The sequence below is a fragment of the Desmodus rotundus genome, chromosome 2, assembly GCF_022682495.2.
Source record: "Desmodus rotundus isolate HL8 chromosome 2, HLdesRot8A.1, whole genome shotgun sequence".
Lineage (NCBI taxonomy): Eukaryota > Metazoa > Chordata > Mammalia > Chiroptera > Phyllostomidae > Desmodus > Desmodus rotundus.
In genome coordinates this window covers 206,287,780-206,300,187 of record NC_071388.1, presented here as the reverse complement: position 1 = coordinate 206,300,187, position 12,408 = coordinate 206,287,780, and the positions used below count along the sequence as shown (strand labels likewise).

General features: G+C 55.5%; 1 protein-coding gene across 9 annotated transcripts in view; it reads right to left on the bottom strand.

Annotated features, from left to right (window-relative positions):
- The window catches only part of AGAP1 (ArfGAP with GTPase domain, ankyrin repeat and PH domain 1), a 409,905-nt gene that overhangs the window by 148,118 nt on the left and 249,379 nt on the right, over positions 1 to 12,408 (bottom strand). For all 9 annotated transcript variants that reach the window (XM_045197998.2, XM_045197999.2, XM_024564316.3 and 6 more), the window contains one exon: positions 37 to 141. In XM_045197998.2, coding sequence (XP_045053933.2) covers positions 37 to 141 — 105 coding nt within the window. The remainder of the gene's footprint in view (positions 1 to 36; positions 142 to 12,408) is intronic.

The following is a 12,408-nucleotide window of genomic DNA, read 5'->3' as shown; positions in this document are numbered from 1 at the left end:
AGGGGCCTGCGAAGGGCTCCGAGGGGCGATACTCACGTGCAAGCTGGGGTGATAGGTCAGCACGCCATTGTCACACAGGGTGACGTACTTCTTCTTCCACTCTTTGTTCAGTGACTTGCCACTTCGCTTCAGCAGCATGCCCTGTGAGGAAAAGGAGCCAAATGTGACTAAGTGGGATTTTTTAAAGTGAGCACATAGGTAATTTTAAAAGTTTTAAACTTTCATCTAAGACTTCGCTGTCTCAAATGGAAATAACACTTATTTTTAGCTTGGTGGTTTGTTTCCCCCGCATTGAATATTATGATATATGCAACATCAGCCAACCCCTTCGGTGTGGGTGTGGGTGTAGAACGATGACCTTGAGAAGCTGAGCACTAACAGCTGCCCCACGACCCCCATGTGTTCCACGCCCATCACACCTTTCCTCTCCTGAGCACACGTGGCATGCCCACAGGCACGTTTTATTAAAAAAAAACCACACACAGACACAGAGCTAAATTCCCTTTTCTAAAAACAAGACGTTAACTATATTCTTACCGTGCGATATTTGCAAATGAGAACATTTCACTTTACAGGTTTTTGTGCCAGACTTTGAATTCACTAAAGATGAATTCCGTCCACAAATGTGGTAATGGCCTTTAACAGATGAAGTGCGTGGAATTTACTTAAATCTGTTTCTGATGAAAGCAGATGAAGGGCTTCTTGAAAAGTGCTGGAACTTTGACGCGAACACACCACCGAAGCATGTTTGCGCCAAACTTCCCTAGATGGCTGAGGAGGACTCCCTCTGGTTTGAAGCCCCGGCCCCAGAAGGCCACCACCTTGTCCTGGGCGAAGCAGCCCATGGGCCACCAAACTCCGCCTGGCCCACGACCTCCCCTCCACACTTCCTCCCCCACTGGGGCTTCATGCCCATCTAGCTCAGGCAAGGCCAGGTGGAGCTCTCACCTGTGGGGTCTCCCCCCTGCTGCCCATGTGACACAAGGGAGATGGAAGGTCCTGCTCCCTACTCTTCCTCTTACTGGTCACGCAAACTCACAGGCCACGACTGCAACCGAGAAAGCTTACTACAAGTGCTCCTTAATTTGCCAGGATGGAGGCAGAAGGGGCGCTGCAGGTGTGGCCCCGCCTCCTCAGACCTCCTCATCCCGCTCCCTCTGGAACCACAACACAGGAAAAAGCCAAGCAAGCAATTCAGTGTGATATTTCAGTTTAGGCTCCAACCAGGGACCGGGACCGGCATTGTTTCTCACAGCAAACGCCACAGGGTAGACTGTGAGCTGGCGGGGGGCTCTGAACTCCTTGTGAACATTGCTTCTGGGGGGAACGTGTAAGAGTTTGAAGCAACTCGCTGTGAACCGCTGGTAAATTGCTTTTTGTGCGAGTTGTTACTGTTAAAAAAGAAACATGTGGCAAAGCAGGGCGTCGCTTGATTTCTGAGAGTCTAAACCACTAGAAAGCAAACATGGTGCCGGACCCACGGTACGCACAGGCCGGAGGAGGGCAGGGCTGGTGGCAAACGAAGGGACACAAGTTCCGCCGTGTGAACCAGTGAGAGTGCATGGGTCACGGCCGCCACATGGGTGGTGCGATAACAAATACACAGTCGCCGAATCATTCAACTGCCCCCCCACCCCCCAGCGGGATTGCTGAGGTTTTTATTATTATTTTTTAAAATATTTTATTTATTTGAGAGAGAAGGGAGGAAGAGAGGGGAACGCCTATGTGTGGTTGCTTCTCGCACGCCCCCTACTGGGGACCTGGCCTACAACGCAGGTATGTGCCCTGACTGGGAATCGTAGGGGTGTCCCTTTGGTTCACAGGCCAGCGCTCAGTCCACAGAGCCACACCGGCCAGAGCAGGACAGCTCAGGTTTCTAAACTCAGCATGTCTAATCCGCACCCCAGCTCTGCTGTGGGCCCTCATTCCTCACCACCCGCGAGGACGGACTTCCACCACCACCAGGGCCAGTCACTGCACGTCCACCGGAGCTGTGGGCTGCTCGGGCTGCAGAAAGCGCCCCCCCGCACCTGAAATGCAAAGCGAACCCCCCAGTGCTTCGTGTGGACAGCTTGCCGGCACCACCAGAGGCAAATCTCACAACCACATGCCGCCTCTGCCCAGGGAGGGCAAGGAGCGTGTCCTACTGAAGGGATAGAGGGACAGAAACATCTGACTGGGAGGTGACAGGAGGCGATGACATCAGCCAGGAGGCTCCAGTGGGCTGCTGTGTCCTGGTGCAGGGCACGAGCTGCCCTGGGGACAGACAGTCAAGCCTTGACAACCTTCACCAACTCCCGCAGGCTCCCGTGGAGGGCCCTCTGGTTGCACCCACTGTTCAAGTGCTGCAAACGTGTGCGGGGCCCTAAGGCCACTGGTGTCCTAGGAGTCGCGTTCTGCCCCCAGCCTTGGCCCCACTGGGTTTGTTGCCCACCCCCTCCCGGTGTCCCCAAAGACAGCAGAGACGGAGACTCGGCTGCCCTGCCTCCACATCACAGCTGCCTGCTTGCAGCCGAGCTGGGCCTGTGAGAGGGCTTTTCTGTGCACGGCCTGCGTGCCAGCACACGTGGATGCGTTTCTGAGCCTGTCATACTCTGTCACTCGCTCCCCACACACAACAGGGCAGGGCAGCAGAGTTGTTACAGCTCCTGGTCACAGTCAGGACCAAGTCCCACAGAGAGGCACCAGGCCCAGCCATCCCGCCCCCATCATTCATGCCATTGCACTGGGCTGCTAGGCCCTCCTGGTGGACAGAGACCACTGTGGGTCCCTGCCTGGGCCTGGCCTAAAGCCTGCAGTCCTGACCCACCAGCTCCTTCTTCCAAAGCACAAATACCAAACCTGAAAGGGACCAGGATGCGGCAGCTACCTCTAGCCCGGTGTCCCCGCAGGGACTGGTGAGCGTCCATCTCCGTGGTGACAGAAGGTCTTGTCTTTTGCACCCACTGTGAGAGAAGAGACTGGCACCCAACTCCATGTCAGCAAACCCCAAGGCACTCTGCCCAACTGGAAAGTAACGGAGAAGCTCCAGGAATGGGGTGGGGTCAAGGCGGCCAGAAGGCCGGACAAGCTAGCAGGTCGGTCACTTCGGCTCAGACACACAGGGCCACTCGTTCTGTGCAGGGCCCTGGACTGTGTTACACGGTGATGGCAGGGTATGCAGGATCCTTGGGCCTGTCACCAGACTTCCTGATGTTCCCCAGGGAAGGACAAAAATGATGGCTTGTCACTGGAAGATACTGGCGACAGGTTGTCACTGTCTGCATGCAATTCACGTCAACCCGAAAGGGGTGCGGGCCGGGTACAGGCAGGCGTCGTGTCTGCGGCCTGCGGCCCAGTCACCAGAGGCCAGCGCGGGCACCGCAGGCGCTGGGTCTCCCACAGCTGGGCCGCCCGGGATCCCCGTGCTCTCACGTGGATGGCAGCCGTGCACTGACACGTGGTCCCGACGGCTGGTCCCAAGAGCCCGGCCTGTGGAGGTCGTACCCAGGCTCCCTGATCTCAGGATGCTCCTTCTTCACCTGCCCATGGGGGCCTGTAACCCGGGGAGAGCCAGCACACCTGGAGGAGCTGGCAGGCCACGCAGTGCCTCTCCACCTGCTGCAGAAAGAGCCCATCCCAAACAGCCTGGTGAGAGGCACGCAGTGGGGGCTTCAGGGACTGTGAGCCAGAGCTTTGTAATCAGAGGTCCCACTGTACACTCAGGAGACAGCGTCTGTGGATGGAAACACGTTAGCTTCTGCTCCCAGTTTTGTTTTTTTTAAAAGTTGCTTCAAGTAATTCTGAACACTGATTTTTTTTTGAAAGAGTGTTTGTACCAAGTGAGGATCACAGAATGTTAGAGTCTTAGGGAGATGCCCAGAGTTAAACCACTGCATTGTGACACCAGAGACACTTAGTTTCACGTGGTCCCCACCTACTTTCACCCAACCCTGCCTGAGTGTCCCTGGGTTAGGGGGCCAGTGGCTGGGGATGGCCCGAGTGCCCAAGCAGGGGGTCCACTGTCCCGGGGCCCAGCCTGGTTCGTGCGCTGGTGCCGCGCTGAGAGCGGCCTCTCACCAGCATGTCCTTGCGTTCCGGGAGCAAGGAGATGCCCTGCCATGCAGACACACAGCCACGCCTCTTCCGAGTCCCGGACTCATCCCAAAGCAAAAGGGCCCAGCTCCCTGCCACTGTGCACCTCCGCTCTGAACACAGGGTCCCCCAAAGTGCTGAGGGGAGGGGGTGAGCCCACTGTCCCCCCCCTTGGGACAAATTTCTACCGATGCAACCAGAACAGCTCCCTACTGACTCCGACCAAGCCCCCAAGCTCCCCTCCTCCCAAACACACACACTTTCCACTCGAAGGGCCGCGAAAGCAGAGAACCCTAGGAGCAGCTCATCTTACTTGCTGAAAACTAGGAGGCCCTGGTCCCAGGAGCTGGAAGGTGACAGAGCCCGGAGGCTCTCTGCCTGGGACACATGGCGGGCAGCTCTCCTCCTGACTAAGTCTCTTTGATCCCATGTAACCCAGGGCAACACCGCACAGCGAAATGTCACCACACACCCCCGGTCTGTCCTTCAGATGCCAGTTTGGAACACGAGCAAGCGGATCACCTGTTTATGATCGTTTCTCACCGACCGGCCCACCGCCACAGTGCAGACCTCAATTACAGTGAGCGTTGTGCTTGGCTCTCATGGGGCTTGCACGTCTATTTTAAAAACTGGCTTTAAATTTCAGAGCAATGCTGGGCTCACTGTGGCTGGGGCTGCTCTGATGTACTTAGGTACTAACCCGCTGCAAGCTCACAGGGATGGAGTGGCAACGACGAGGACTGTCCCCACTTTGCAGAGGCAGCCACTGAGCTCACAGCACTTCCCCACATGCACCGCCAGCCTGGCAGCTGGTCTCCAGATGCAATCCGTGTCCCGGTCACTGTAACTGACAGAACCAGGGTAAGTGATGCCTATCTGAACGGCGCTGAGGCCTTCAGCAATCCTGGCAGCTCTAGCTCCACTCCAGGAGCTGTGTGGTGCTCTGTCCATGGTCCTGAACCACCTAAGTGTGAGAAGTCGCAAAATAGTGGTTTTCTCAAACCAGTGAGCTTTCGGCAACAGCAGATAAGAAAAACAGAGCTAGCATCCAGTACTGCCAAGAAAGTAACCACCGTACAGCGCAGGCACGGAACCAGCCAGCTGGCCGAGGCGGGCGGGGACGTGGCTGCAGTGGAGGTGGGAGGGACAGTGAGGAAAATGCCACCAGAGGTTGGAGACAGGCTGCATTGTGCTCCAGCCTACAGGATGGCCTCAGGCCTGCTGCCTGGGGGAAGTGCAGCATCCTGGGTGCTGGGTGAGCCTGCAGATGCAGCTGGGATTCCTAAACAGACTTGTGGCTGCTCTGGGAAGTCTGGGAGGCGGGGGTTCCCAAGTAGGATTAGAGAAAATCTGTCCAATTTAAAAGCCTTGCTGGGTTGGACCCTGAGAAAACTGGTTCCTCACCCTCAGCTTCTCCTGCAGGAGGAGGTCAAATCCAGGGATATCAGCAGGTGTGACCTCAGAATGCAGACCCCACCAAGGGTCTGGGGCCTCCTCTTGAGAAGGCAGCGAGGCTGCAGGCAGGGCCTCGCAGACCCTTCCCACCAGAGACAATATGCTGCTGGACCGGGCTGTGTCTAAAGGAGGGAATGGTTATCTGATACGGACACCCACGAGAGCTTTCAAGGAATCACACCATGAAGGACTACAGGGCACACGTGTGAAGAGAGTCTTTCCACTTGGGGCCCCATAACCTCAGTGTGGTGGGAAGCAGGCTGAGGGAGCCTCACCGCTGAGAAAACGGGCCATGTCCTTGCAAAAACGGAAGGGCGGCCCAGATCGCAGAGCCTCCTGTCCGGGTGAGCACCATGACCGTGGCGCTGTGTGTGTGTGTGTGTGTGTGTGTGTGTGTATGAGTGAGAGAGGAGGGGGAGGGAGGGAGAGAGGAGGGGAGGAGAGGGGAGAGGGACAACATGTTCCTGACATTCCCTGATCCTTAGACAGAAGGAGCCCGGCTGAGAAGCCTCATCCCCAGAGGCCCGATGTTGATGACAATCCCGGACTTCACGCCACAGCCAAGCACTGTGACGAGACTGGAACTGGGGACAGGGTGAGGGTGGTCTGCCGGTGGGTGGGCAGGCTGAAGTGGCTAATCTCCGGAGATGACCCTCAGGCACCCAGCACCCGGGGCGGTCCTGGCCCCTGCCTCCACGTAACCAACCACGCTAGGCCCACCCTGGCCATGCCCTCAGCCTGGCAGCTCCTGTGTCCATGCCCCGGGAGCTGCGGCAGCCTGCGGGGAGACTGATGGTCCTGCTGCAGAGACCCAGAGGCCTCAGGCACAGGGCTGCCACCGGCCTGCCGGCGCTGAAGACAAGCAAGGGAGTGATCCTGCACAGCAGACACAAGCTGTCCCTAGGGTGCGAGGCCCACACTCCCAACTCCCGGAATACTGAGGAATAATGAAATGGCCACTGTTTTAATGCTGTGGCTTGGGTTCATTACAAGCAACAGGAAAGCATCGCGTGCGGCAGGAAGAGCAGGGGCATCAATTATCTGTCCCCTGATGCTATACCGCCTCCTGTGCGTCATTTCCAGACCCCCCAGACCAATGAACGTCTGTTAGCTTTCTGCACAGAAAGAAATGTGAGGGTTTCTGACATCTCAGCTGCTCCTCCGGCCTTACCTGCAAACTGCAAATAGGGATCTAACAGCCACCACCTAGTTTACCGGTGCATCAGAAAGCCTACGGCTACGGGTCTGGAACCAAAACACCAGATTCAAGGCAGGCGCTTCTTGCTTCCTTGCTCAGGGAACTTTTTCTGTGGTGGAGCAAAGAGCGGAACTGTCTTCCGGCTGCAATCCCTGTGTTAGTCATGTGTAGTCCTTGCCTAGTCCCAGGAGGTCACCGAAAGCCAAGAGCAATGTGAAGTATACAAGCTTTAAATAACTTACAAAGTTAACGCGATGAATGTAAGTGTGGCCTGAAATCCATCACTCAGGGTTCGCCGCAGCCCCAAGCTGTGATAAAACACCACTCATAAATTTATATTAAATCTCTGCTCGATAGCAATTATTTACCAACCAAGATTTACTGACTGCACTGGGGACCGGGGATCTTTCTTTACCCAGCAGATCAGTCTGTTTCCCGTGTGAGGGACCGGCTGGCGTCGGCCATCCCAGAAAGCATCATGACACGGGGTGGGAGGAACATCGAGTGGCCAGGGTCCCGTGTGGCAAGGGCACCGTGGTGGCTGTGGACTGTCCATGTAACGATCTGATCACAGGCCGGCACACGCAAGGAGCAAGGCACACAGAGCCTCCTCTGGAGGTGGCATTTCTCATCTGCTGTAACAGCCACCAGGGGCCAGGCATGCCACGCACTTTCCCGGGAGCCGAGGATTTAGCGGGGATATAAATTGGATTTTCCTGCTGCCCTGGAGGGGCATCAACAGCTGCTTAATTGCCAAGTTTCAAAGACAATAGTTTTTCCATGCTTTAAAATAGCCATACCAGGTCAGAAATATTTAAGGCTTCTCCTTCTAAGAAAGTGAAAAGTAAAACCTGACGTTTGAGTCCCTCTTCAGCTCTGAAACGAACACCTGTTTACAGTTGCCCGGTGTGTCTCAGGATTCCCGATCTTAACACCTTTGCACGGATTCTCATGACAGCAGGTAAAAGGGACATGAATGTCTAAAATGCTGCAGAGAAAAGCTGGCCTCTTTGGGACCCGGTGTATGAACACCCGTCACTCGACTTTCACATTTGCATTTGTTACTTCTATTCTGATCAGTGTTTTTCTTGGGTCATGTGTTGAACTTGTGGGTTATTTATGCTTAATTGACTTAAAAAAAAAACACAAAAAAATCTAGAGAAGTGTATTCGGGTGGATGGCAAGTAGGTGGCATCCTATCCCTGGAAACTGGGGATGCAGAGGGAGTATTGTTACATGGGACAGGGCCACTCCCCCGACCATGGAAAACGGTCCCCTTCCGCCATTCCCGGCTCTTCCAGAACCAAGTATCCATCCATTCCTGCTCCTTCACCACGCTCAGCTGTCCCTCCCACGTAACACACACGCTTTCTGGAGAACACGCCTGGGCCCAGGGGAGTGCAAATTCACTCACTGAAGTGACTGTTGGGGCGGAGGGCGGAATCTGAACAGCTGTGTGGTGGTGGGGGGGGGGGCGCAAGCAACCCTCCATCACCTACATGGTGGGGGGCATATGCTGACATCAGCCAGCGCCTGGGTGCAGGCCGGGTGTCCCGTCGCAAGCACCGTGCTGCAGTGCCCTTTCACCAGGAGCTCTCCTTCAGGCGCCCACTGCACAGGCTGCTGGAGTCGGGAACCCTGCAGCTGGCCAGGTCCCATCTTCTGCGTCAGCTTGTACATGAAGTTTAACCAGAACACAGCCACGTTCACTGGACATGTGGCTGCTTTCACCCCGTCCACGGCAGGGGTCCGTGGCTGCAGGAAAGACCAGCTGCCTTGCAAAGCCTCAAATGCTTGCTATCTGTCCCTTCACAGAAGACTGCGAGCCCAGCTATAGGATCTGAAACTACGCAGAAGCAGCCAGCTGCCACCGACTTGACTTACAATCCGCAAATTCTATTCACTCCCGCAGAGACCCCCCTCCTGTATCCCTCCTACTCCCTGCACCCTGGTGAACACTCCCACCCCCATCAGTCCTCAGCTGTGGGTCACGGCTGAGTTATGCTCCTGCCCTGAATTCCCATGTTGACGTCCTCACTCCCAGCACTTCAGGGCATGGCTATATATGAAGATACACCTTTAAAGAGGTCGTCGTGGTAGGAGGTGGCCCCGATCCAGGGTGGCGGGTGTCCTTGGAAGAGGAGATAAGGGTACTGATGTGGAGAAAGGTGGCACCCACGACCCCCAGTAGAAACTAAGCCTGCCAACACCTTGGCCTCAGACACCCAGCCTCCTGACCAGGGCCGTGAGACAGTGCGCTGCTGCTGACTGAGCCCCGGCCAGTGGCCTGAGCAGGTCGTAACTGCTGCAGCCCCATGGCACCCAGCACAGGAGGTGGAGCAATGCCTGGCCTCTCCACACACATCCCACAGGCCCCTGCGTCACACATGCACCTGCAGCTGTCACTTCACTCACCTGAGTCCTTGTGTCTCATGCCTGCAGGACATCCTTCCCTCAGTGTCAGCTTGGCACCTCAAACCCAGCACACCCCAGCCAGCCACGGCCGGCACCGCCCCAGACTGGGAGCTCTGGGGGCTGAGTGTCCCGGCAGCTCTGGCTTGCAGACCCCTAACAGGCCCTAGAGCACAGGGTTAGTCCTGAGAGGATTATTCCAATGTACAGATAGCTCTAGTTCTCAAAGGTCCCCCCAAATCCAAGCATCTCCAAATACCAAAGTAATCCACTGACAACCCTGAATCCAAGGAAAAAAAAAAAGTGGGGAGGGAGTAACATTCTGCCACTCAATTAAAATGCCCTGAGGCAAACCTAAATGCAGAACACCGAGGACAGAGAAAGCCACTGTGACAAGAACGACGACACCACGGAACCACTGTGGTCACACTGGCTTGGGGTCAGGGCGCAGAACACGCCCTGCCGGGAAAGAAGTGGATCAAGAACAGCAAGTGGATGAAGGCCGAGCATAATACCCCTATCCAGTCCCATTAGAGACTAGACAGTATCCATAAACAGAGCTGCGGATGGGAAGGGGACCTTCGGGAATCCCTCCCATTTCACACACAATCCAGCCAAGGGCAGGAGGCAAGCAAGGCCCATGTACTCGGATGTGATGTCAGAGGTGCCGATTCCGACCGGCCCTCCTGCTCCCAAGGGGCACGCACTGCTCTGTCGACAAGATGATGGTCCCAGGCAAGGTCTCTGAGTCCCACACAGGAGGAGAAGACGGAGGCAGCGGGATCTCTTTTGTGAGAGTTGGGCAGGGTCGTCCAAAAAGCCTGCTTAGCCTTCTCCATAAAATAAAAGACCCACGCTTCCCGTTCACCAATAGCTTTATTGACTTGGATACCCTGAGTGTGCCGGCTGTCTCCCACATGGTCGGATGGTGGTCGTTCTCAAGGTCTCAATTCGATCACTGCCAGCTTCAGCTAATCTACCCGACCGTTGGGCATCGTCCAGAGGGAAGTCTCCAGCACAAAATGGTGCAAATCGTTTTTGACCTGCCCGTCAGTCACAGCACCTTCTCCACATGCTGCACAAATCTTTTTGCCTTTCGGTTTCGTTTTTACCTTTCTTGAAATATAAAGCATAACATGCCCAATATGTTCTTTATCTTCTCCCATCTTCAATATTAAAATGGCTATTTTTATTTTAATGCACACGGATAGGACAGCTGTCACAATACAGTCTAACAAAAGGGTTTCAAATGAGGTTAAAGACAGCTGAGTGCCACTAGAGCCATCGGACGGAAAAAACTGAACCAACTTTTTGGCCGACCCAATAAAAATATGAACTGAACGCGTCAAACTCAGAAGAGAGTTGCCTGTAATGCACACTCATCTGCATGTTTTCAAGGGGTTTGAAAGCTGAGCGATTGAGCTCTTGGCACTGGTGGCTGTGACGACCGCGTCCCGCTCACTGCGGGCCCTGGCCAGCGGCTCTGGGTGGCGTCAGAACCGCAGGGCAGCCCCATCAGGCACCGTGGGTGTTATAACGGGACAGCTACGTAATGACTGCCCCAGAGGAAGGCCCTTCCAGAGGAGGGAGACAGAGGGATGTAGGCGGGTAAATGTATTACTGGTGACCACTGAGCACCTACTGTGTGGGGCCCAGTGGCCCTGCCTTCCAAGGGGAAGAACACAGTATTCACAGCGTGTAGGAAGATGAGTCCCATGTAAGAAGGGTGATGAGGCATGGAAGGGGCTCTAATTTAAAAGACGGAGGGTTGAACTGTGTCCCCTCCCAGAGCCATCTGGGAGGGCCCCAGCCCCCATGCCTTGAACTCCCTGTGTAAGAGAGAATAGCCCCGATCGGCTGCCCTCCCCAGACCCGCCCCCAGAGGAAAACTTCCAGCAAATTCGCACATGGTGCTCAGATACAAGGTCTGCAAACAGTCGCTGAGCCCACGTGACTAGCGCACGCGGCTCTGCCACCAAGGCGCCTATTTAATTTTCTGTCTAGTTTAAAGGGATCCCACGGGACAGCAGGGAGCCTCCTTAACTGAACTCAAAAAAAAAAAAAAAAAAAAAACCCCACACAACGGTAATATCTACCTCCACAGCCCCCCTCCGGAGGGCCCGTCAAACCACAAGCAGAGTCTTTTCTCCCAGCGTGCTCCGCTCCTGGGGGGGTGGAGGAGGGGGGAGGGGTGCAGAGCCGATTCCGGGTCTCTAACCAGCTCCCTCGTGACCCCTCCCCTCGCTGGTTAGTCATATTTCTGTCACTCTGCCGGCTGTAGGGTACAAAGGGTTGCCCTGTAATTGAGCTGTCAGCGTCTCCAGCGATCCCATAAAGCCCCGATTACGCTCGGCGGGGTCAGTGACACACTGGTTACCGCCGGTGCCCTGTTTGCGGAGCCCGGACCTGCGCCACACACAGGTCAGCTGCCCCGCGCGACCTCCCTGTCATTAGCCGCGTCTCTTCCTACCTCACCGCTGAGAAAATCACACGGCCCCGGCTTCAAAGCGCCGGCCGGGACTGCATTCGACCAGGAGCTAATCACCCACAAATCCAGCTCAAATGGCAATAATTGGCTAAACTGCGCCCCTCTCCAGAGTGCAGCAGTAATTTGGGATAATAAAGAAAAGAATTATTCAGCTAACTGCCCCGAAATGTATGCTTTGTGACCGGCACACTTCACATGGTAATAATGATGGACACAGAATGCGGATTAATACCGTGTCAGTCGAATAACAAGCCCAAGAACAATGGTGGGGAAGGGAAGAGAAGGGAGCCTGTTGGGTTTGCTCCCCTTATCTGTAAGAAAGCACCGCGGTGACGCTGAGTGACGCTGGAAATAGTCATACTTCGTGTTAGGGCCTCCTGGGATTAGTAAAGTCCCAACCAGAACCAAACGAAATCTCAGCTAGGGCAGGAAAAGAGCAAGGAAACCAGTCCATGTCAGGGCCCTAAAACAGTAGCCACCACCAGCTTAGAAACAGCCTCCCTCATGCGAAGAGCAGGAAAAAAAATGGAGACCACGGAAAACCCACTGGGACCCACGGCTCCCCTTCTCGATGCCTGCAGCTCACATTATCTCCTGACCACCTCGTTTTCGCTTTCTTCCCTGCCACCAGATTTCAGCAGCAAAGATGACAGAATCTGCACACGACGGCCGCAGGCTACTGCTCTGCGGGGCACATCCCCAACACTGACCGCCCCTGGGGACCCGGCATCCGTGGAGGAGAGTCGCTCCATACCCGCCCCCCAATGCCTACCCTGGATTC